Genomic DNA, 23,813 nt, shown 5'->3' on the forward strand with positions numbered 1-23,813 from the left:
AAACGTTTCTTAAACGTTGCGATAGTACCTGCCTCAAACACCTCCTTCGGCAACTTGTTCCATACTCCCACCATCCTTGGTGTCATGTAAAATTGATGATGTCTGAAATCAGCCCATTAAGCTTGGAGGTAGTTAGCTGTGTTGTGGAGAGCTTTTCCACCCAAAAGACACGTTCTCTAATCTCTAAGTGATAGGAGCAGAATTAGGCCATTCGGCCCATCGTCTACTCCGCCATTCCATCACGGCTGATCTCTGCCTCCTAATCCCATTTTCCTGCCTTCTACCCATAACCTTGGACACCCATTCTAATTGGGAATTTGTTTGTCTCTGCCTTTTGAATATCCACTGACTTGGCCTCCACAACCCTCTGTGGCAAAGAGTTCCCCAGATTAACTACCCTCTGACTGAAGAAGTTGCTCCTCATCTCCTTTCTAAAAAGAGGGCCCTTTAATTCTGAGGCTGTGCCCTCTAGTCCTAGACTCTCCCACTAGTGGAAACATCCTCTCCACTCTATCTATGTCTTTCATAATTCTGTAGGTTTCAAGGAGGTCCCCCCCAGAGGGATGATGGACAATAAGAACCTTTTCCCATGGAATAGAAGTGGTGTAGCAGTAGAGATGCAGGGAATAATCAAGTGCCTAGTTAGGCACCAACTCCACACTTCTTTCCTCCTATTATCTTTGGTGGGAAGCTTACACCGATCAGCCAAAACATTATGCCCTGATGAGCCAAAACATTATGCCCACCTGCCTAATATGCTGTTGGTCCTCCGTGTGCAGCCCCATACGCAGCAGGGTGCGATGCACTGTGTATTGTGACACATTCCTCCCGTCACCACCATTAACATTTTCTGTGACTTGTGCCACAGTCGACCTTCTGTCGGTTCGGACCAGACGGGATAGCCTTCGTTGCCCTCGCGCATCGATGAGCCTTGGGCGCCCAACACCCTGTCTGTCGCCGGTTTGTGGTTTGTCCCTCCTCGGACCACTGTCGGTCGGTACTCAGCACTGCTGACAGGGAGCACCCCACAAGCCTTGCCGTTTCACAGATGCTCTGACCCACTCGTCTGGCCAGAACAATTTGGCCCTTGTCAAAGTCGCTCAAGTCTTTACTCCTGCCCATGTCTCCTGCATCCAACACATCAACTTCAAGAACTGACTGTTCACTTGCTGCCTAATATATCCCACTCCTTGACAGGTGCCATTGTAACAAGATAATCAATGTTATTCACTTGGCCTGTCGGTGGTCATAATGTTTTGGCTCATCGGTGTATAATCTGGAGGTTCTAACTAAAATTTGGACAAGCATTTGTATCCTTCTGCCTTCCTGTGCTTGAAGTGTGAAAAGGAAAATCTAACTGTTTGACATTGCATTAAAGAATACAAATCATCCCTTTTTCAGAAAGACATGACTCCCCCCCAACAGTTCTCATGCTGAAAGTAAAATTGCAGAATAAAATTTAATCAGAACACACTTTGCAAAGGCTGGAAACTCATTAACAGCGGAGATTAATTTGAATTTGTCGAGTCTCCTTTAGAAATCCATCACCTTTGTTAAAATGTTAAAAGGTGCTATTGTCATGACCATTGTTGCTCGAACTAAACTATATTCTTTAACCCAGGAAATCAATCCTGCAACTTGGGTGGAATAAATTTAAAAGCACCAGCTGCCTCAGATTAAAGCACAAAAACAACTTCAGCTAAAATGTCCTTTAAGGATTAATAACAATCTGTCAATTTAACCCTTTTTTGTCAACTTCGCAACTCATAAGACCAGAAGACGGAGGAGCAGAACTAGGTCATTTGGCACATTGAGTCTCCGCCATTCGATCATGCTGATCTATCTTTCCTTCCCAAACCCATTCTCCTGCCTCCTCCCCGTAATCTCGGACACCCGCACTAATCAAGAACCTATTAACCTCCGCGTTAAAAATACCCAAAGGACCTGACTTCCACAGTCGTCTGTAGGGTTGCCAACTACTCAGTGGGCCATAGGGCCTGCTCCCGAGCGGTCTCTCTGAACTAAAATGCTTGGAGACTGGAGAGAGACTTAATGTCACAGCCAACTGTGGAGGTCAGTTCCTTTGGGTATTTTTAAAGCAGAGGGGCGTGCAGCGTAGGTTTACTAGGTTAATTCCCGGAATGGCGGGACTGTCATATGTTGAAAGACTGGAGCGACTAGGCTTGTATACACTGGAATTTAGAAGGATGAGAGGGGATCTTATCGAAACGTATAAGATTATTAAGGGGTTGGACACGTTAGAGGCAGGAAACATGTTCCCAATGTTGGGGGAGTCCAGAACAAGAGGCCACAGTTTAAGAATAAGGGGTAAGCCATTTAGAACGGAGATGAGGAAAAACTTTTTCAGTCAGAGTTGTGAATCTGTGGAATTCTCTGCCTCAGAAGGCAGTGGAGGCCAATTCTCTGAATGCATTCAAGAGAGAGCTAGATAGAGCTCTTAAGGATAGCGGTGTCAGGGGGTATGGGGAGAAGGCAGGAACGGGGTACTGATTGAGAATGATCAGCCATGATCACATTGAATGGCGGTGCTGGCTCGAAGGGCCGAATGGCCTCCTCCTGCACCTATTGTCTATTGTTAATAGGTTCTTGATCGGTAAGCAACTGTCAAAGATTACGGGGAGGAGGCAGGAGAATGTGTTTGGGAGGGAAAGATAGATCAGCCATGATCGAATGGCGGAGTAGACTCAATGGGCTAAATGACCCAGCTCTGCTCCTCCGTCTTCCAAGTTGTGAAGTTTGGATGCGTTGTGCTTCTGTAGCAGTTGCAAGTACAGTACGGCTTTAACCAGGGCAAGATATCTGATCAGCTGCCACTTACCGCAATCTTAACACAAGGCTAATGGGTGTTTGGTGTAAATCAGCAGCAAGACAACCAGGAGGCAGCTGAAAGACAAACAACAAGCCAGTGAGAACATGCAACCAGCAGTCACATGACCGAGCGCAGGCAGCAACCACACACGCAAACTCCAACCGCGCACAGCCTGCGGACTCCAACATCGCCGAGCTCGCAGTCTCGGGTTGAGACCGGCGTCGGGAAGCTCCAAAAGACGCACAAGGTTCGACTGGTCCCGACCCGGGGTAGATCGCCCAGAGCGGGGGAGCTGAGATCCCCCCCAATGCAGGAGCTTGATCGCCCCGACGTGGAAGGCTCGCCGCCCGCTACGGGAGTCAAGATCATCCCGTCAACGGAAGGTTCGAGGCCCCCGACTGCTGGAGGACAAAGAAGGGAAGAGATTGAACTTGTTTTCCGCCTTCCATCACAGTGAGGAATGTGGAGGAGTCACTGTGGGGGATGTTCATTTTAAAATGTATTTTGTGTGTCCTGTTGGTTTATACTGGTATGACTGAACGGCAAATGACATTCCTCGTATGTTGCAAAACACACTTGGCTAATAAAGTGTGATTGTGATTGTGAGATAGACACACAGTGCTGGAGTAACTCAGCGGGTCAGGCAGCATCTGTGGTGAGAAGGAATGGGTGACGTTTCAGGTCGAGACCCTTCTTCAGACCTCACAGCCCTCTCTCAGACATTTAAAGGAGACTTGGACAGGTTCATGGAGAGAGGGATGTGGGCCAAACGAGGGCGAATGGAACGAGCGTAGATGGGGCATCTTGGTCAGCATGGACGTGATGGGCCAAAGGGCCTGTTTCCGTGCTGTGTGGCTTCTGTGACTAAACAAAAATCTTTTATTTGCTCACAAGATGTGGATGTTGCGGGCACCCAACACAACAAAGGTTGTCCACCCTCAATTGTTCCTGATGAATACCAGCGTCAGTACAGAGTGTGAAGTAGGGTCTCGACCTGAAACGTCAGCCATCCCTTTTTTCCCCAGAGATGCTGCCTGACCTGCTGAGTTACTGCAGCACTCTGTGAAACGGCCTCTATCCATGTTCTCCACAGATGCTGCCTGACCCGCTGAGTTACTCCAGCACTCTGTGAAACGTCACCTATCCATGTTCTCCACAGATGCTGCCTGGACACATTAGAGGCAGGAAACATGTTCCCAATGTTGGGGGAGTCCAGAACAAGGGGCCACAGTTTAAGAATAAGAGGCAGGCCATTTAGAATGGAGATGAGGAAGAACTTTTTCAGTCAGAGAGTGGTGAAGGTGTGGAATTCTCTGCCTCAGAAGGCAGTGGAGGCGAGTTCTTTGGATGCTTTCAAGAGAGAGCAGGATAGAGCTCTTAAGGATAGCGGAGTGAGGGGGTATGGGGAGAAGGCAGGAACGGGGTACTGATTGAGAGTGATCAGCCATGATCGCATTGAATGGCGGTGCTGGCTCGAAGGGCTGAATGGCCTACTCCTGCACCTATTGTCTATTGTCTATTGACCCGCTGAGTTACTCCAGCACTCTGTGAAACATCACCTATCCATGTTCTCCACAGATGCTGCCTGACCCGCTGAGTTACTCCAGCTTTTTGTGTCTGTCGAATCAAAACATTGCTCTGATCCAAATGTGTAAGGCGGTGATGAGAGAGATGCTGTGCCTGGATGTGGGCCATTCTTAGTCACGCGTGTGACCAAAAATTGTGGAATACATCTCTTCGAATTCTGAAAGCATTACAGGTATTTTATGCTGTTTTCTACTTCCTCATCTTCTTCTTAAGCCCTTTGCTCCTCTAGGGAGCATCGGCCATTGACAAATGTCCTCCACCTCAGTCGGTTCTTTCGAGATCTTGTGCTGGAAATATGACTTAAATATGTCGAAGTTTATCAAGTGAAATCTTTATATGCTATGCTGACAATGTTTGTTTAGGCTCAGTGGTCAAAATAGGACTGGTCATGTGTGTGATCTCACACGGAAGCATTTTTTTTATAACTCAGTTTTATTTTACAAACTCTGTGAATTTTAAAAAGCTAGAATGTTCACAGCTTTAGCAGATGCGCATTATAGTTCCGTAGGTATGAAAATAGCAATGAATGAAGATTTATCTCTTACAATCATTTTTTAATGTATTACTTTATATGATGATGTCTGGTCACGTGTGTGACTTTAAAAATATATAGATTTAGAGATACAGTGCGGAAACAGGCCCTTCGGCCCACCGAGTCCGCGCTGCCCAGTGGTCCCCGCACACTAACACTATCCTACACACACACTAGGGACAATTTTTTTAACATTTACCCAGTCAATTAACCTACATACCTGCACGTCTTTGGAGTGTGGGAGGAAACCGAAGATCTCGGAGAAAACCCACGCAGGTCACATAGAAAATAGGTGCAAGAGTAGGCCACTCGGCCCTTCGAGCCAGATCATGGCTGATCATCCAACTCAGTAACCCGTACCTGCCTTCTCTCCATACCCCCTGATCCCTTTAGCCACAAGGGCCACATCTAACTCCCTCTTAAATATAGCCAATGAACTGGCCTCAACTACCTTCTGTGGCAGAGAATTCCACAGATTCACCACTCTCTGTGTGAAAAAAAAACGTTCTCATCTCGGTCCTAAAAGACTTCCCCCTTATCCTTAAACTGTGACCCCTTGTTCTGGACTTCCCCAACATCGGAAACAATCTTCCTGCATCTAGCCTGTCCAACCCCTTAAGAATTTTGTAAGTTTCTATAAGATCCCCCCTCAATCTTCTAAATTCCAGCGAGGAGAATGTACAAACTCCGTACAGACAGCGCCCGTAGTTGGGATGGAACCCGGGTCTCCGGCGCTGTATTCGCTGTAGGGCAGCAACTCTACTGCTGCACCACCGTGACATTTTGGTTCACTTTGCCCAGGATGGCCCGTGTGGACGTGGAGCGTACCTGAGATGCTCGCAGTTGGTGCTGGGCTGGAGCTTTCTGGCTGGGGTCGGGCTGCATTGCCACAGGTGTGGAGACCGGTATTACTGAAGGCTGGGCGGCTGGCAGCGCACTGGCGTCAGGTACTTTTGGTGTTGGCTGAGGTAGCACCTGTGGGGTTTGGGCAGGGACTGGAACATTGGAGCCAGGTCCTTCCGCTGATACGAACAGCTAGAAAACATAAGACCGATTCACGTGTTAATCCATGCTCAGTGAGTTCACCAGCGAGCACCACAGCTCCACTCAAGATCACAAGAAACTGCAGAAAATTGTGGACGCAGCCCAGACCATCACACAAACCAACCTCCCTTCCATCGACTCCATCTACACCTCACGCTGCCTCGGCAAGGCCAGCAGCCCAGACCGTCACACAAACCAACCTCCCTTCCATCGACTCCATCCACACCTCACGCTGCCTCGGCAAGGCCAGCAGCTTAATCGAGGACCAATCTCACCCCAGTTCCTCCCTCTTCTCCCCTCTCCCATCGGGCAAGAGGTACAGAAGTGTGAAAACGCACACCTCCAGATTCAGGGACAGTTTCTTCCCGGCTGTTATCAGGCAACTGAACCATCCTCCACCATCTAGAGAGCGGTCCTGAGCTACCATCTACCTCATTGGAGACCTTCAGACTATCTTTAATTGGACTTTATCTTGCACAACACATTGTTCCCTTTATCCTGTAGTTGTACACTGTGGACTGCTTGATTGTAATAGCCTTGCTGCTGACCAGATAGCATGCAACAACAACAACAAATAATCTTTTTCACTGTACTTTGGTATACGTTACAATATATTAAACTAAATTACTGACATTCACTGGGCCATAACCTTTCACAAATATTTGAAATAACTTCTAGCTAGGGTCAGTGGCACATGGGGAGTTGTCAAGTCAATGGATTGTAGATGTGGCCCAGCCCATCACACACACCACACTCCCCACCATTGTAGAAATCACAGTTATAGCTACTATTTTGTGCCCTTGTTACTATTCTGGTGCAACTCAACATCCTTTGTAAGAGTGATGCTGAGCAGATGTCTAACCTGTGCTTTACAAAGGCTCAGCAAATCTTCCTCCAATCTGCTCTCTCAGCAAAGCCAAGCACCTTAAACGCTATTTTTATCTCCAATAAAAACAAGCACCCTTTGCAAATTGTAGAAACAAGAAACTGCAGATGCTGGTTAATGCGCCAAATGAGACAAAGTGCCGGAGTGACTCAGTAGGTCAAGCAGCATCTCTGGAGACAATGTATAGGTGACGTTTGGTGTAAAGACCCGGGTCTGAGCCAGAAACGTCACCTATCCATGTTCTCCACAGATGCTGCCTGACCCGCTGAGTTACTCCAGCACTCTGTGAAACGTCACCTATCCATGTTCTCCACAGATGCTGCCTGACCCGCTGAGTTACTCCAGCACTCTGTGAAACGTCACCTGTCCATGTTCTCCACAGATGCTGTCTGACCCGCTGAGTTACTCCAGCACTGTCCTTGTGCCAACTATTCTGCTAATTGCTTCCATTTGAGATTGAAATGACACTGTGCCACTCCGTAAGAAGTACTTAACAAATAGTAATCCAACACTATCTTAAAATATTGTCTCGGTGTGAAAAAATGATCTTTTATCACTTTTTTCTCCATCCAGGCAATAAGTGCGGCACGATGGCGCAGCGCTAGAGTTGCTGCCTTACAGCGAATGCAGCGCCAGAAACCTGCGTTCGAGCCCTACCACAGGCGCTGTCTGTACAGAGTTTGTACGTTCTCCCCGTGACCTGCGTGGGTATTCTCCGAGATCTTCGGTTTCCTCCCACACTCCAAAGACGTGCAGGTTTGTAGGTTAATTTATAAGAAAATAACTGCAGATGCTGGTACAAATCGATTTATTCACAAAATGCTGGAGTAACTCAGCAGGTCAGGCAGCATCTCGGGAGAGAAGGAATGGGTGACGTTTCGGGTCGAGACCCTTCTTCAGACTGATGTCAAGGGGGCAGGACAAAGGAAGGATATAGGTGGAGACAGGAAGATAGAGGGAGATCTGGGAAGGGGGAGGGGAAGAGAGGGACAGAGGAACTATCTAAAGTTGGAGAAGTCAATGTTCATACCACCGGGCTGCAAACTGCCCAGGCGAAATATGAGGTGCTGTTCCTCCAATTTCCGGTGGGCCTCACTATGGCACTGGAGGAGGCCCATGACAGAAAGGTCAGACTGGTAATGGGAGGGGGAGTTAAAGTGCTCGGCCACCGGGAGATCAGTTTTGTTAATGCGGACCGAGCGCAGGTGTTCAGCGAAGCGATCGGCGAGCCTGCGCTTGGTTTCGCCGATGTAAATAAGTTGGCATCTAGAGCAGCGGATGCAATAGATGAGGTTGGAGGAGGTGCAGGTGAACCTTTGTCTCACCTGGAAAGACTGTTTGGGTCCTTGGATGGAGTTGAGGGGGGAGGTAAAGGGACAGGTGTTGCATCTCGTGTGGTTGCAGGGGAAAGTGCCAGGGGTTGGGGTGGTTTGGGTAGGAAGGGACGAGTGGACCATGGAGATACGGAGGGAACGGTCTCTGCGGAACGCAGAGAGGGGAGGGGATGGGAAGATATGGCCAGTGGTGGGGTCCCGTTGTAGGTGACGGAAATGTTGGTGGATGATATGTTGGATCCGCTGACTGGTGGGGTGGAAGGTGAGAACGAGGGGGATTCTGTCCTTGTTGCGAGTGGGGGAGGGGGAGCAAGAGCGGAGTTGCGGGATGTAGAAGAGACCCTAGTGAGAGCCTCATCTATAATGGAGGAGGGGAAGCCCCGTTTTCTGAAGAACGAGGACATCTCAGAAGCCCTAGTGTGAAACACCTCATCCCGGGCGCACATGCGGCATAGACGGAGGAATTGGGAGTAGGGGATAGACTTTTTGCAGGGGACCGGGTGGGAAGAAGTGTAGTCCAGATAGCTGTGCGAGTCAGTGGGTTTATAGTAAATGTCCGTCACTAGTCTGTCTCCTGTGATGGAGATGGTGAGGTCCAGAAACGGGAGGGAGATGTCGGAGATAGTCCAGGTATACTTAAGGGCAGGATGGAAATTGGAGGTGAAGTGTATGAAGTCAGTGAGTTCTGCATGGGTGCAAGAGGTAGCACCAATGCAGTCGTCGATGTAGGTTAATTTGCTTGGTAAATGTAAAAATTGTCCCGAGTGTGTGTGGGATAGTGTTAGTGTGTGGGGATCGCTGGGCGGCGCTGATCCGGTGGGCCGAAAGGGCCTGTTTCCGCGCTGTATCTCAAAACTAAACTAAATTTTAAAAATGTATTCACACTGCTCTGTATTCATTCCCCTGGCCATTGAACCTGGCGATGCCATTTTTAAAACACTAACACACACATCTATCACTCCCCTCATCAACGAGCCTTGTTACCCCATTAAAAATGTATGCAGCGAAGCATGATTTCCGCCAACAAGTCAGTGTGGATTTTCATTTATTCGTCCACGCTTTGCCATGTAAAATGCCTCCCTGGATAGCAGCGCAGTATTGCTTGCAGCTCATCTTCCCACTGGGTCCGCCAGTGGGGAATGGATCTCCATCAGCAAAGTCCAATCTCACTTTCGTGACAATGAGCCAACATTCCATTGGCTTTCTTCACTGCCTGCTGTACCTTCATGCTTCCTTTCAGTGACTGATGCACTAGGACACCCAGATCTCGTTGTACGTCCCCTGTTCCTAACCTGACACCATTCAGATAATACTCTGCCTTCCTATTCTTACCACCAAAGTGGATAACGTTACACTTATCCACATTAATCTGCATCTGCCATGCATCCGCCCACTCACACAACCTGTCCAAGTCACCCTGCAACCTCAGAGCATCTTCCTCACAGTTCACACTACCAGGGGGTATGGAGACAGGGGGTATGGGGAGAAGGCAGGCACGGGTTACTGATTGTGGATGATCAGCCATGATTACGGTGAATGGCGGTGTTGGCTCGAAGGGCCAAATGGCCTCTTGTCTAAAGGACAAGCCGAGTTGTTATTCACACCTTACATCTATCCGAATGCTAACAAGCTTCAGGAAGTAAGCATCATAACCCTGGCTGTTTTATGTTAATCGCAGTTTTAATCAGGTCTGCAGTTCTTCATTAAAGCCCAGATATTCAACACACAATATGCATTCATGGCTCGGAATATTTAACATTGAACATACATGCGCGGGTATATCAAAGGGACAGGCCCTTCAGCCCAACGCTTGCTCCTGCTTCCTGCTGCTTTGTGGGAATTGCAGGTCAGGCAAGGACACATCTACGAGACTTTGTACACTCACTGGTCGGTCAACTAAACTGCTGTTTAAATGTGTGGCGAACGATGAGAACAGTGTTCGTGAAAGGTTACGGAAAAACAGGACTGCAGCGGGGTGGCGGGAGGGCAGAAGCAAGAACATTTTCCAGTTTATTTTACTTAAAAATAGCGAGGTACCACAGCTAAATGTCACCCCATTCACAAAATTCTATTAATCGGAATTAACAAAATAATGATCTGCCCTTTTCCAAAACCCAACAGTCCGAAAGTTAATGTATAAGAATCAAAAGCAGAAATGGTTGGAAAGGTGAGTGTTCCGCCAGTTACGTCAACCACTGATTAACTCTATTAAATCAGCCACTCACCAAGTAATCTTTTCATCACTGAGCAGTACAGCACTGCAACAGGTCCTGTGCCAAACACGATCATCAGTCATAAGTGATAGCAGAATTAGGCCATTCGGCCCATCAAGTCTACTCTGCCATCCAATCATGGCTGATCTATCTCTCCCTCCTAACCCCATTCTCCTGCCTTCTCCCCATAACCCGACACCCGCACTAATCAAGAATCTATCTATCTCTGCCTTAAAATTTATCCACTGACTTGGCCTCCACAGCCGTCTGTGGCAAAGAATTCCACAGATTCACCACCCTCTGACTAAAGAAATTCCTCCTCATCTCCTTCCTAAAAGAACGTCCTTTAATTCTGAGGCTGTGCCCTCTGGTCCTAGACTCTCCCACTAGTGGAAACATCCTCTCCACATCCACTCTATCCAGGCCGCTCACTATTCTGTACGTTTCAATGAGATCCCCCCTCATTCTTCTAAACTCCAGCGAGTACAGGCCCAGTGCCGACAAACGCTCATCATATATTAACCCACTCATTCCTGGGATCATTCTTGTAAACCTCCTCTGGACCCTCTCCAGAGCCAGCACATCCTTCCTCAGATATGGGGCCCAAAATACTCCAAATGTGGCCTGACCAGCGCCTTAAAGCCTCAGCATTACATCAGTTTTGTATTCTAGCCCTCTTGTAATAAATGCTAGCATTGCGTTTGCTTTCTTCACTACAGATTTTACTTGCAGATTAAATTTATGGGAATCCTGCACCAGCACTCCCAAGTCCATTTGCACCTCTGATTTCTGAACTCTCTCCCCATGTTGATAATAGTCTGTGCCTTTATTCCTGCTAACAAAATGCATGACCCCACACTTTGCTCCACTGTACAGGTGCTCCCTGACTTACGATGCTTCGACTTGCGATAGTTCGACTTTGCGATGGTGCAAACGGCAGCGAGCCGTGGCGAGCCGTAGCTCGCTTCCGGCCACGTGATCACGTGTAGTAAATGCATTTCGATGTACGATATGTTTGGTTTCCGATGGGTTTCTCAGAACGTAACCCCATCGTAAGTTGAGGAGCACCTGTATTGCATCTGCCACTTCTCTGCCCACTCTCCCAACCTGTCCCAGTCCGTCTGCAGAGTCCCAGCTTTCTCTACACTACCTGCCCCTCCATCTATTTTCCTATCATCCGCAAACTTGCCCACGATCCCCTCACCCAAATCATGGATGTACCACGTGAAGGGTGGCGGCCCCAGGACCCACCCCGTGGCCTCTCATCTTCCTAAGCAGCCTCGCCTGTGGCACCTTATCAAAGGCTTTCTGAAAATCTGGCTCAACAACATCGACGGATTCTCCTTTCTGTCCGTCCTACTGTTTACTTCTTCAAAGAATCCCAGCAGATTCAATAGACAATAGGTGCAGGAGGAGGCCATTCGGCCCTTCGAGCCAGCACCACCATTCAATGTGATCATGGCTGATCATTCTCAATCAGTACCCCGTTCCTGCCTTTTCCCCATACCCCCTGACTCCGCTATCCTTAAGAGCTCTATCTAGCTCTCTCTTGAATGCATTCAGAGACTTGGCCTCCACTGCCTTCTGAGGCAGAGAATTCCACAGATTCACAACTCTCTGACTGAAAAAGTTTTTCCTCATGTTACGTTTCACAACTTAAATATTTCATTTGGACATCTCTGGCTGAAATATTTATGCAATGAGCTATAACATTGTTGTTGCTATTTCCACCTGAGTAGAATTATGCCAACATTTTCCCAACACATCAAAATGATCTTGTTCCTCAGTGGTCTGCATCGGGGATCTTCACAGAACTATGCTGACTTCAGCCAATAGAACATCTAAGTACTCCGTAACCTCATCCTTTATAATGGACTCTAAAATCTTCCCGGCCACTGAAGTGCCCACTTTGGTCGGTGCCCATTGCTCTGCCTTATTCCCTTCTTGTGCAGCCAATCCTTCCTCATATGACAGTCCCGCCATCCCGGACAATACTCCCGGACAACTATCCTCCACAATGCTTCTGCGATTTCCATTAAAGCCTGCAGCGGCAGTAATTTTGCTCTTCGGACAATAAGCAGAAATCCACAAGCTGCAGTCTTCAGCAGATGGTAAAAGCCCCATGATGTGAGGCTGGCAAAGAACTGTGGCCCTCAGATCCCCGATGCAGACCACTGAGGAACAAAATCATTTTGATGTGTTGGGAAAATGTTGGCATAATTCTACTCAGGTGGAAATAGCAACAACACAATAAATATTTCAGCCAGAGATGTCCAAATGAAATATTTAAGTGGGTGGATCTTCCTGAACACGCACACTGCTGTAACGTAGAAATATGCTGGCATTCCTTCCCCATCACTGGCAATAGCAACATCAAAGAGAAACCCCGTCATCATCTTCACGCGGGAACTAATAATGGGCAATAAACACAACTTTGCCAATGGGTTGCCCAAATCAGAGAAACATAGACAATAGGTGCAGTAGGAGGCCATTTGGGCCTTCGAGCCTGTACGCACCGCCATTCATTGTGTTCATGGGTGATCATCCACAATCAGTAACCCATGCCTGCCTTCTCCCCATATCCCTTGATTCCGCTAGCCCCTAGAGCTTTTACACCCCTTATTCCAGCCCCTATAATTTAATACGTCCCAAAAAATCTCAAAAATAAAAAGGAGAAAGCAGCCATACTCACATCTGGACCCTGAGGAGAATCCTTCACACGAGGAGACTGTTGAAAGAAAACAGTACATGAATTAATCAGGTCAGAATCAGCAATAGAACTCCTATCAGCAATAGCAATCTCCTGTCCCCCCCCATCCGGACCAAACTCAGATCCTGGGGGGACAGGGCTGTGTCCATCGCTGCTCCCACCCTTATGGAACTCACTACCCCAAACCGTCAGAGACTCCTCCTCACTCACCACATTCAAAACATCACTGAAGTCTCACCTGTTCAGCACTGCCTTCAACCACTGACCGTCACCTCACCTTCTGTCTCCTTTTTCTGCTCGATTACTTATTTATCTATTTATTCACTTCTCTATGTTCTAGAAATCCCTGTAAAGCGTCTTTGAGTGTTTGAAAAGCGCTATATAAATGTAATGCATTATTATTATTATTATTATTATCTCACATCTATCATATCAACGTGACACAGCATGAAGAAAGTTTTACCTCAGTTTAGAGATTATTGTTCATCTATAATGTTGTATTCTTAATGTTTTAATGTTTTAAGTTTTATTCTTTAGATTTAGATTTAGATTTAGAGATACAGCACGGAAACAGGCCCTTCGGCCCACCGGGTCCGCGCCGCCCAGTGATCCCCACACATTAACACTATCCTACACACACTAGGGACAATTTTTACATTTGTCCAGCCAATTAACCTACAAACCTGTACGTCTTTGGAGTGTGGGAGGAAACCGAAGATCTCGAAGATAACCCACGCAGGTCACAGGGGGAACGTACAAGCTCCGTACAGACGGCGCCCGTAGTCAGGATCGAACCCGAGTCTCCGGCGCTGCATTCGCTGTAAGGCAGCAACTCTACCGCTGCGCCACCGTGCCGCCTTCTTAATTGTTTACCGTATGTCGTGTTGTTACTTGCGAGCGGAGCACCAAGGCACATTCCTTGTATGTGTACATACTTGGCTAATAACATTTATTCAATTCAATTCAATTCGGATACGGCTTAGTTTAGAGAAACAGGCCCTTCATCCCATCAAGTCCGCACCGACCAGTGATCACCCTGTACACTGGCACTACACAAAACACATTTCGGGACAATTTACCATTTTTACAGAAGCCAATAACCCTACACGTCTTTGGGGGATGTGGGAGGAAACCGGAGCACCCAGAGGAAACTCACACTCAGAAGGATGAGAGGGGATCTTAGAGAAAGGTATCACATTCTTAAGGGATTGGACCAGGCTAGATGCAGAATTCACTGGATGTGTTCAAGAGAGAGTTTGATATACCTCTTAGGGCTAACAGAATCAAGGGATATGGAGAGAAAGCAGGAACGGGGTAGTGATTCTGGATCATCAGCCATACTATTGAGGGCGTGCAGCGTAGGTTCACTAGGTTAATTCCCGGAATGGTGGGACTGTCGTATGTTGAAAGATTGGAGCGACTGGGCTTGAATACACTGGAATTTAGAAGGATGAGAGGGGATCTTATCGAAACATATAACATTATTAAGGGGTTGGACACGTTAGAGGCAGGAAACATGATCCCAATGTTGGGGGAGTCCAGAACCAGGGACCACAGTTTAAGAATAAGGGGTAGGCCATTTAGAACGGAGATGAGGAAAAACTTTTTCACTCAGAGAGTTGTAAATCTGTGGAATTCTCTGCCTCAGAAGGCAGTGGAGGCCAATTCTCTGAATTCTTTCAAGAGAGAACTAGATAGAGCTCTTAAAGATAGCTGGGTTAGGGAGTTATGGGGAGAAGGCAGGAACGGGGTACTGATTGTGAATGATCAGCCATGATCACATTGAATGGTGGTGCTGGTTCGAAGGGCCGAATGGCCTACTCCTGCACCTATTTTCTATGTTTCTATGTAAGTTAAAGAAGAGGAATTCTGCAATCACAGGGAGAAGGTGCAAATGGTCAGGGTGGAACCTGGTTCATTGGCGTGGTGAGGCAACGACTCGACCTCTGCTCTCATGGCCCATGGAATCTCCACTGACCATTTGAGCACCCATTAACGTTATCCTGACACTAATCACATTGATTGCTCCCCATAGTTCCTTCAACTCTCCCCAGTTCAGCAATTGCGTTGACGAGACGATAACCTCATAAGACATAGGAACAGAATTAGGCCAATCGGTCCATCAAGTCTGCTTCGCCATTCCTGGAAGGCCTGGATAGAGTGGATGTGGAGAGGATGTTTCCACTAGTGGGAGAGTCCAGGACCAGAGGGCACAGCCTCAGAATTAAAGGACGTTCATTTCAGGAAGGAGATGAGGAGGAATTTCTTTAGCCAGAGGGTGGTGAATCTGTGGAATTCTCTGTCACAGAAGGCTGTGGAGGCCAAGTCAGTGGATATTTTTAAGGTAGAGATAGATAGATTTCTGATTGTTGCACGGGTGTTGCAGGTTATGGGGAGAAGGCAGGAGAATGGGGTTTGGGAGGGAGAGATAGATCAGCCATGATTGAATGGCGGAGTAGACTTGAGGGGCCGAATGGCCTAATTCTGCTCCTATCACTTATGATTCATTCATGGCTGATATAGTTTAACCTCTCTGCCCCTCTGTTCCCGCTGGCTGTGCTCACTCACTCGTTTCCTTAGGTCGAAAGCCAACCTGTTCATCTTGCTGACATTACGGGCTAGACGATAGATGCAGGAGTGGGCCTAATAAACAATAGACAATAGGTGCAGGAGTGGGCCTAATAAACAATAGGTGCAGGAGTGGGCCTAATAAACAATAGACAATAGGTGCAGGAGTAGGCCATTCGGCCCTTCGAGCCAGCACCACCATTCAATGTGATCATGGCTGATCATTCTCAATCAGTACCCCGTTCCTGCCTTCTCCCCATACCCCCTGACTCCGCTATCCTTAAGAGCTCTATCTAGCTCTCTCTTGAATGCATTCAGAGAATTAATTGGCCTCCACTGCCTTCTGAGGCAGAGAATTCCACAGATTCACAACTCTCTGAGTGAAAAAGTTTTTCCTCATCTCCGTTCTAAATGGCCTACCCCTTATTCTTAAACTGTGGCTCCTTGTTTTGGACTCCCCCAACATTGGGAACATGTTTCCTGCCTGTAACCTCTAATCTACATTATACTGCATCTGCCCACTCACCCAACCTGTCCAAGTCACCCTGCATCCTCATAGCATCCTCCTCAGGCGATTGCCCTCGTACCATAAAAATATGGCTCTTGATCTCACTCTCTGCGCTCCGTCTCATCGCCGTTATTGATCAGGCTGACAAGGGTGGCATTAAAGAGTTGGTTTTGTGTTTGGCCACAGGGTCGTGGGTGTACAGGGGTAGAGCAGGGTACAGACGCCACAACCCTGAGGAATACTGAAGAAACAGACAGGTACTTGGATAGGACAGAGTCTCTTGCCCAGAGTAGGGGAAATCGAGGACCAGAGGACATAGTAAGTTGGTGATCCACCTTGAACCTATCTACCTCATTAGTGACCCTTGCACTATCCTTGATCGGACTTTGCCGGCTTCACCTTGCACTAAACGTTATTCCCTTATCATGTATCTGTACACTGTGGACGGCTCAATTGTAATCATGTGTTGTCTTTCCGATGACTGGTTAGCACGCAACAAAAGCTTTTCACTGTACCTCGGTACACGTGACAATAAACTGAAAGTGTGCTGACCAATTCTAACCGTCTGCTGGTCAGGAAGCCCAGAAGCCAGTTGCAGAAACCTGCCCCAATATCAGTGTCCACACGTTTAGAGTCAAGGAACTGCAGATGCTGGTTTACAAAGGAAGAGAGAGTGCTGGAGTAACCCAGCGGGTCAATTAGCATCTCGGGAGAACATGGATAGGTGACCTATCGATTCGGGTGCCATCTGCAGACTGATTGTGATTCAAGATTCAATTTATTGTCACATGTACCAATTAAGGTTCAGTGAAATTTGAGTTTGTGGTGGGGGGGGGGGGGGGGAGAAAACTGGAAGAGATAAGGGGCAGGGCTAAGCCTGGCAGGTAATAAGTGAAAGATGGAAAGGGGGTTGGACAAAGGTCAGAGATAGAAAGACAGAAGGTGTAGGACACAAGAATTGAAGAGTAATGAGTTTACAGATGAGCTTATTAATTCACAAAATGCTGGAGTAACTCAGCAGGTAACTCAGACTGAAGAAGGGTCTTGACCCGAAGCGTCGCCCATTCCTTCTCTCCTGAGATGCTGCCTGACCTGCTGAGTTACTCCAGCATTTTGTGAATAAATACCTTCGATTTGTACCAGCATCTGCAGTTATTTTCTTATACTTAAGGATAGTCCGAGGGTCACTAATGAGGTAGATAGTAAGTTGGTGATCCACCTTGAACCTATGTCCTCTGGTCCTCGATCCTCCTACTGTGGGCAAGAGACTCTGCCCTATCCAAGTACCTGTCTGTTTCTTCAACGTTGGGATACTCTGGGCAAGAGACTCTGTGCATTCACCCGATCTATGCAGCTGCAAGACTAATAGGATTGTCATAGTAGGGGATTTTAACTTCCCCCCCCCCCCATAGTGCATAGGGGGTGGATGGGAAAATGGGATAACATGGAACTAGTGTGACCGGGTGATTGATGGTCAGACACAAAATGCCGGAGTAACTCAGCGGGTCAGGCAGAATCTCCAGAGACAAGGAATGGATGACGTTTCGGGTTGAGACCCTTTTTCAGATGGTGTGGTCTCAGTGGGCCAAAGACCTGTTTCCACGCTGTATCTCCAAAACAAAATGAAACCTACCCTCAACTGAGACACGGCAGCCCTCCCTTCTTCACTCTCTTCATCAAATTCATCATCGCTCCACTCCCAGCCGCCATCTTCTGTCTTGTGTAGCCGACCGCTGGAGCCTGGAACCCTTCTCACCTGATCAACACAGAGGCACAGAGTCAGATACAACATCCGCATCCACACACATCTCATTCACACCATCCTACTGCAACTTGAGTACCACAGTCAAACAGATCCACATGCAAAACAGTGTCAACGACAAATTAACTTCAACCTAATTAAATTAACAGCAAAATAACCACGTTGCCCTTACCCTCCCTCTCTCTCCATCCCCTCCCCATTCCCAGTTCTCCGTCTAGTCTTCGACTACATTTTATCTCTGTACCGTCCACTCTCCTGACATCAGTGGCGCAGCGGTAGAGTTGCTGCCTTAAAGAGAATGCAGCAGCGGAGACCCGGGTTCCATCCCCACTACGGGTGCTGTCTGTACGGAGTTTGTACCTTCTCCCCGTGACCTGCGTGGGTTTTCTCCGAGATCTTCGGTTTCCTCCCACACTCCAAAGACGTGCAGGTTTGTAGGTTAATTGGCTTGGTAAATGTAAAAATTGTCCTAATTGTGTGTAGGATAGTGTTAGTGTGCGGGGATCGCTGGTCGGCGCGGACCCGGTGGGCCGAAGGGCCTGTTTCCGCGCTGTATCTCTAAACTAAACTAAACCAAAACCTGAACTAATCAGTCAGGACCCGACAGTCTCGAACCGAAATGCCACCCATTCCTTCTCTCCAGAGTTGCTGCCTGACCCGCTGCGTCACTCCAGCATTTTGGGTCTAAAAACAGCAAATTAGTTTAGTTTAGAGATACAGCGCAGAAACGGGCCCTTCGGCCCACCGAGTCCGTGCCGATCATCGATCCCCGCTCATTAACACTGTCCTACACACACTGGGGACAAATTACATTTATAACAAGCCAATTAACCTACAAATCTGTATGTCTTTGGAGCGTGGGGAGAAACCAAAGATGGCAGAGAAAACCCACGCCGTCACAGGGAGAACGTACAAACTCCATACAGACAGCACCCATAGTCGGGATTGAACCCGGGACTTTGGCGCTGTATGGCAGTAACTCTACCGCTGCACCACAGTGACAATTCTGCTCCCAAATCTTCCCACATGTGCTAGTTAGTCACCACTCAGTACAATCCCCCTATGGAACTGCGACCTAGAAGGGTGCTTTTCCCTGTAGAATAAAAACATAACATTTACCTTTGAAGGTAGACACAAAATGCTGGAGTAACTCAGCGAGTCAGGCAGCATCTCTCCTGACCCGCTGAGTTACTCCAGCATTTTGTGTCTACCTTCGATTTAAACCAGCATCTGCAGTTTTTTTCTTATAACATTTACCTTTTTTGATCTTTCAGCTATCGTAGGTGTTCGAGCTAGCAATTTATCTTCAAGGTACTCATTGTTCTGTAAAATGAATAAAATGTTGTGATGAACAAATTTGAGGGCGTGGATTGGTACGTACCTGTGACTGGGACCTTGTAGCCGTTACAGAAAGCTGGCTGAGAGAGGGACAGGACTGGCAGCTTCATGCTCCAGGGTACAGGTGCGAGAGGAGGGGGATTTGCTTTCATAGAGTCACAGAGTGATACAGTATGAAAACAGGCCCTTCGGCCCAACTCGCCCACACCGACCAACAATGTCCCTTCTACACTAGTCCCACTTGCCTGCGCCTGGTCCATATCCCTCCAAACCTGTCCTATCCATGTACCTGTCCAACTGTTTCTTACATGATGAGATAGTCCCAGCCTCAACTACCTCCTCCGGCAGCTTGTTCCATACACCCTCTGTGTGAAAAAAGTTACCCCTCGGATTCCTATTTAAATCTTTTCCTCTTCACCCATGTCCTCTGGTCCTCGATTCCCCTACTCTGGGCAAGAAACTCTGTGCATCTACCCGATCTATTCCTCTCATGATTTTGTACACCACTATGAGATCACCCCTCACCCCTTTATTAATTAAGGTGAAAGTCGCACCAGTCGACCGAGATGACATTGTTGCTGGTTCACCCAAGGACGCTTTTTGGGTGAAGCTGAGAAATAAAATGGAGACCCTTCAGTTTAGTTTATTGTCGATCCATTTACAGTGTACAGATACATGATCAGGGAATAACGTTTAGTGCAAGGTAAAGCCAGCAAAGTCCCATCTGAGGGTCACCAATGAGGTAGATAGTAGTTCAGCACTGCTCTCTGGTTGTGGTAGGATGGTTCAGTTGCCTGATAACAGCTGGGAAGAAACTGCCCCTGAATCTGGAGGTGTGCGTTTTCACACTTCTGTACCTCTTGCCCGATGGGAGAGGGGAGAAGAGGGAGTGGCCGGGGTGAGACTGGTCCTTGATTATGCTGCTGGCCTTGCCGAGGCAGCGTGAGGTATAGATGGAGGCAATGGAACAATTCGTCAACAATTCGCTGCGATCATCTTGCGGGTGCGTACTTTTGGCTCCCAAATAGTCAACAGGAATTAGAAGAGATGTCAGGAGAGTGCTGGAATAATAGGGTTGTCATAGTAGGGGGATTTGAACTTTCTCAATATTGACTGGGACTGCCAGAGTGCCAAGGGCTTAGAAGGGGTGGAGGAAGACACAAAATGCTGGAGTAACTCAGCGGGTCAGGCAGCATCTCGGGAGAGAAGGAATGGGTTACGTTTCAGGTCGAGACCCTTCTTCAGACTGATGTCAGGGGAGGGGGCGGGACAGAGATAGGATGTAGTCGGAGACAGGAAGACTAGTGGGAGAACTGGGAAGGGGAGGGGATAGAGAGGGAAAGCAAGGGCTACTTGAAGTTAGAGAAGTCAATGTTCATACCGCTGGGATGTAAACTACCCAAGTGAAATATGAGGTGCTGTTCCTCCAATTTGCGCTGGGCCTCACTATGGCACTGGAGGAGGCCCAGGACAGAAAGGGCAGATTGGGAATGGGAGGGGGAGTTGAAGTGCTGAGCCACCGGGAGATCAAGTTGGTTAAGGCGGACTGAGCAGAGGTGTTCAGCGAATAGATCGCCGAGCCTGCGTTTGGTCTCGCCGATGTGGAGAAGTTGACACCTGGAACAGTGGGTACAGTAGACGAGGTTGGAGGAGGTGCAGGTGAACCTCTGCCGTTGCCCCTCTTTGTTTGTGGGAGCAGCCAGACTTTCCTTGCCTTGGTTATACCTCTCTCCCAATGCTGACTTTTGGGCGAGAACACAGGCGACACCCGCATGTCACCAACACAGCTGAACAGGTGTATTAGCTACCTGGTGCCTGTGCTTTATTCCCCATCACTCCTTACACACTTACCTTTGCTTTTTGGAAAAACTTGTGCTTTAAAAATTCTGCTGCTGTAGGTCTGGAATGAAAATAAATCTAAATTAGGTCCAGGTTCAGGAACAGCTTCTTCACTACAGCCATTAGACACGATGACATGAAATAAGCTCTGAACTACATAGACTATTATTGTTATTAATGGACTATTATTGTTTGTTTGCTTTTTATGCATACGTGTGCATGTATGTGCGCGTGTGATTATATACACGCTGAACTTTTTTTTCTCATTTATTATATTGTTTACAGTGTATTATGTTTGCATATTCTGTTGTGCTGCTGCAAGTCCAAGGGTCACTAATGAGGTAGATAGTAAGTTGGTGTTCCCAATATCATATATATATATATATCATATATCATATATATACACAGCCGGAAACAGGCCTTTTCGGCCCTCCAAGTCCGTGCCGCCCAGCGATCCCTGCACATTAACACTAACAATGTTGGGGGAGTCCAGAACCAGGGGCCACAGTCTAAGAATAAAGGTGAGGCCATTTAAAACTGAGGTGAGAAAAAACTTTTTCACCCAGAGAGTTGTGAATTTGTGGAATTCTCTGCCACAGAGGGCAGTGGAGGCCAATTCACTGGATGAATTTAAAAGAGAGTTAGATAGAGCTCTTGCGGCTAGCGGAATCAAGGGATATGGGGAGAAGGCAGGCATGGGTTACTGATTGTGTTGGCTTGTTTATTTATTTGACAAAGTGATTGCCAATCTCAGAGTGTAGCATCCAAGAGCAGAACTCCAATGTTACCTTTTTTCCGGATCTTTCTGTAGACACTGCGAGATCATCTTCCTAAAGGACTTGCCGTATTTTTTTACCATTTCCTTATCATGTACGCCCGTCTCCAAACAGGGAGGGTCGTTCTGAAGCGTCAGCATTAAGACCTGAGCAGAGAGAGTGTAATAGATGACAGCAAGGAATCAACCCGTGAACTTTAAACCAATCTTACGGTGAGAGACACAAGGAACTGAAGATGCTGCAATCTTGAGCAAAACACAAAGTACTGGAGGCAATGCACAGGTGATGTTTCAGGTCAGGACCAATAGAAACTTAGAAAATAGGTGCAGGAGGAGGACATTTGACCCTTCGAGCCAGCACCGCCATTCATTGTGATCATGGCTGATCATCCACAATCAGTACCCCGTGCCTGCCTTCTCCCCATATATCTTGATTCCGCTAGCCCCTAGAGCTCTATCTAACTCTCTTTTACATTCATCCAGTGAATTGGCCTCCACTGCCCTCTGTGGCAGAGAATTCCACAGATTCACAACTCTCTGGGTGAATAACTTTTTTCTCACCTCAGTTTTAAATGGCCTCCCCTTTATTCTTAGACTGTGGCCCCTGGTTCTGGACTCCCCCAACATTGGGAACATTTTTCCTGCATCTAGCATGTTTCTCCCCGTGACCACGTAGATTTTGTCCGGTGCTCCATTTTCCTCCCACTCCATTCCCTCTACAGCTGCTGCCCGACCCACTGTTCCTACAGCACTTTATGCTTTATTTTCAAGCAACAGTACTAATTGATCTTCCACAAATTTTTATTTATTTAAAAAGAGGCATAATTTCCCCCCAAAACGATCCAAGACAACAGTGGTTACAACAATATAGCAAACTCTGGGAAAGGACATTATATGTATTGTGTACAATTGAACATAGATTACAGGGCAGCACGGTGGCACAGCGGTAGAGTTGCTGCCTCACAGCGTTAGAGACCCGGGTTCCATCCTGTCTACAGGTGCTGTCTGTACGGAGTTAATTGGCGGTGCTGGCTCGAAGGGCCGAATGGCCTCCTCCTGCACCTATTGTCTATTGAGTTTGCATGTTCTCCCTGTGACCACGTGGATCTTGTCCGGGTGCTCCGGTTTCCTCCCACACTCCGAAAACGTGCAGGTATGTAGGTTAATGGGCTATGGTAAACGTTGTAAATTAACCCTCGAGGTTCGGATCGTGCGAGTGTACCGGGCGATCTCCGGTCGGCACGGGTCTGGTGGGCCGAAGGGCCTGTTTCCACCCTGTATTTCAAAACCCCTAAAATCATGACTAAAGTCGAGACTCGGTGGGCTGAAGGGCAGGTTTACACCCTGTGTAAACTAAACTAGCACTGCCAATATTTGCCGTAACTGGTAGCATTCAGATTATGGTGATGGAAATGCACGAACATTTAAAGAAAAGCCAAACTCTATTTAATTCACCTCCCAGCATCCTGGTTGTGGCCTGATCTAACTATGGTAGAGATAATTGTGGCCAGTCACAGATTTCCAAAGACCCAGCAAAGATACGGTGGCGCAGCGGTAGAGTTGCCGCCTTACAGCAGATTCCGCGCCGGAGACCCGGGTTCCATCCCGACTACGGGTGCTGTCTGTACGGAGTTTGCACGTTCTCCCCGTGACCTGCGTGGGTTTTCCCAGAGATCTTCGGTTTCCTCCCACACTCCAAAGACGAGCAGGTATGTAGGTTAATTGGCTGGGTAAATGTAAAAATTGTCCCTAGACTGTGTAGGATAGTGTTAGTGTGCAGGGATCGCTGGTCGGCGCGGACCCGGTGGGCCGCAAAGGCCTGTTTCCATGCTGTATCTCTAAACTAAACTAAACTAAACATACAAGGAGAAGACAAGGAACTGCAGA

At 47.7% G+C, this 23,813-nt stretch overlaps 1 protein-coding gene across 1 annotated transcript in view; it reads right to left on the bottom strand.

The window, feature by feature from the left end:
- The window catches only part of LOC144592981 (serine/threonine-protein kinase OSR1-like), a 119,622-nt gene that overhangs the window by 14,920 nt on the left and 80,889 nt on the right, over positions 1–23,813 (bottom strand). The window contains exons 8-14 of the mRNA XM_078398387.1: positions 21,940–22,073; positions 21,164–21,212; positions 19,232–19,297; positions 17,846–17,968; positions 13,119–13,154; positions 5,778–5,984; positions 2,840–2,904 (exon numbers count right to left, since the gene is read on the bottom strand). Of these exons, the coding sequence (XP_078254513.1) occupies positions 2,840–2,904; positions 5,778–5,984; positions 13,119–13,154; positions 17,846–17,968; positions 19,232–19,297; positions 21,164–21,212; positions 21,940–22,073 (680 nt within the window). The remainder of the gene's footprint in view (positions 1–2,839; positions 2,905–5,777; positions 5,985–13,118; positions 13,155–17,845; positions 17,969–19,231; positions 19,298–21,163; positions 21,213–21,939; positions 22,074–23,813) is intronic.

The sequence above is a fragment of the Rhinoraja longicauda genome, chromosome 4 (assembly GCF_053455715.1).
Source record: "Rhinoraja longicauda isolate Sanriku21f chromosome 4, sRhiLon1.1, whole genome shotgun sequence".
NCBI lineage: Eukaryota > Metazoa > Chordata > Chondrichthyes > Rajiformes > Arhynchobatidae > Rhinoraja > Rhinoraja longicauda.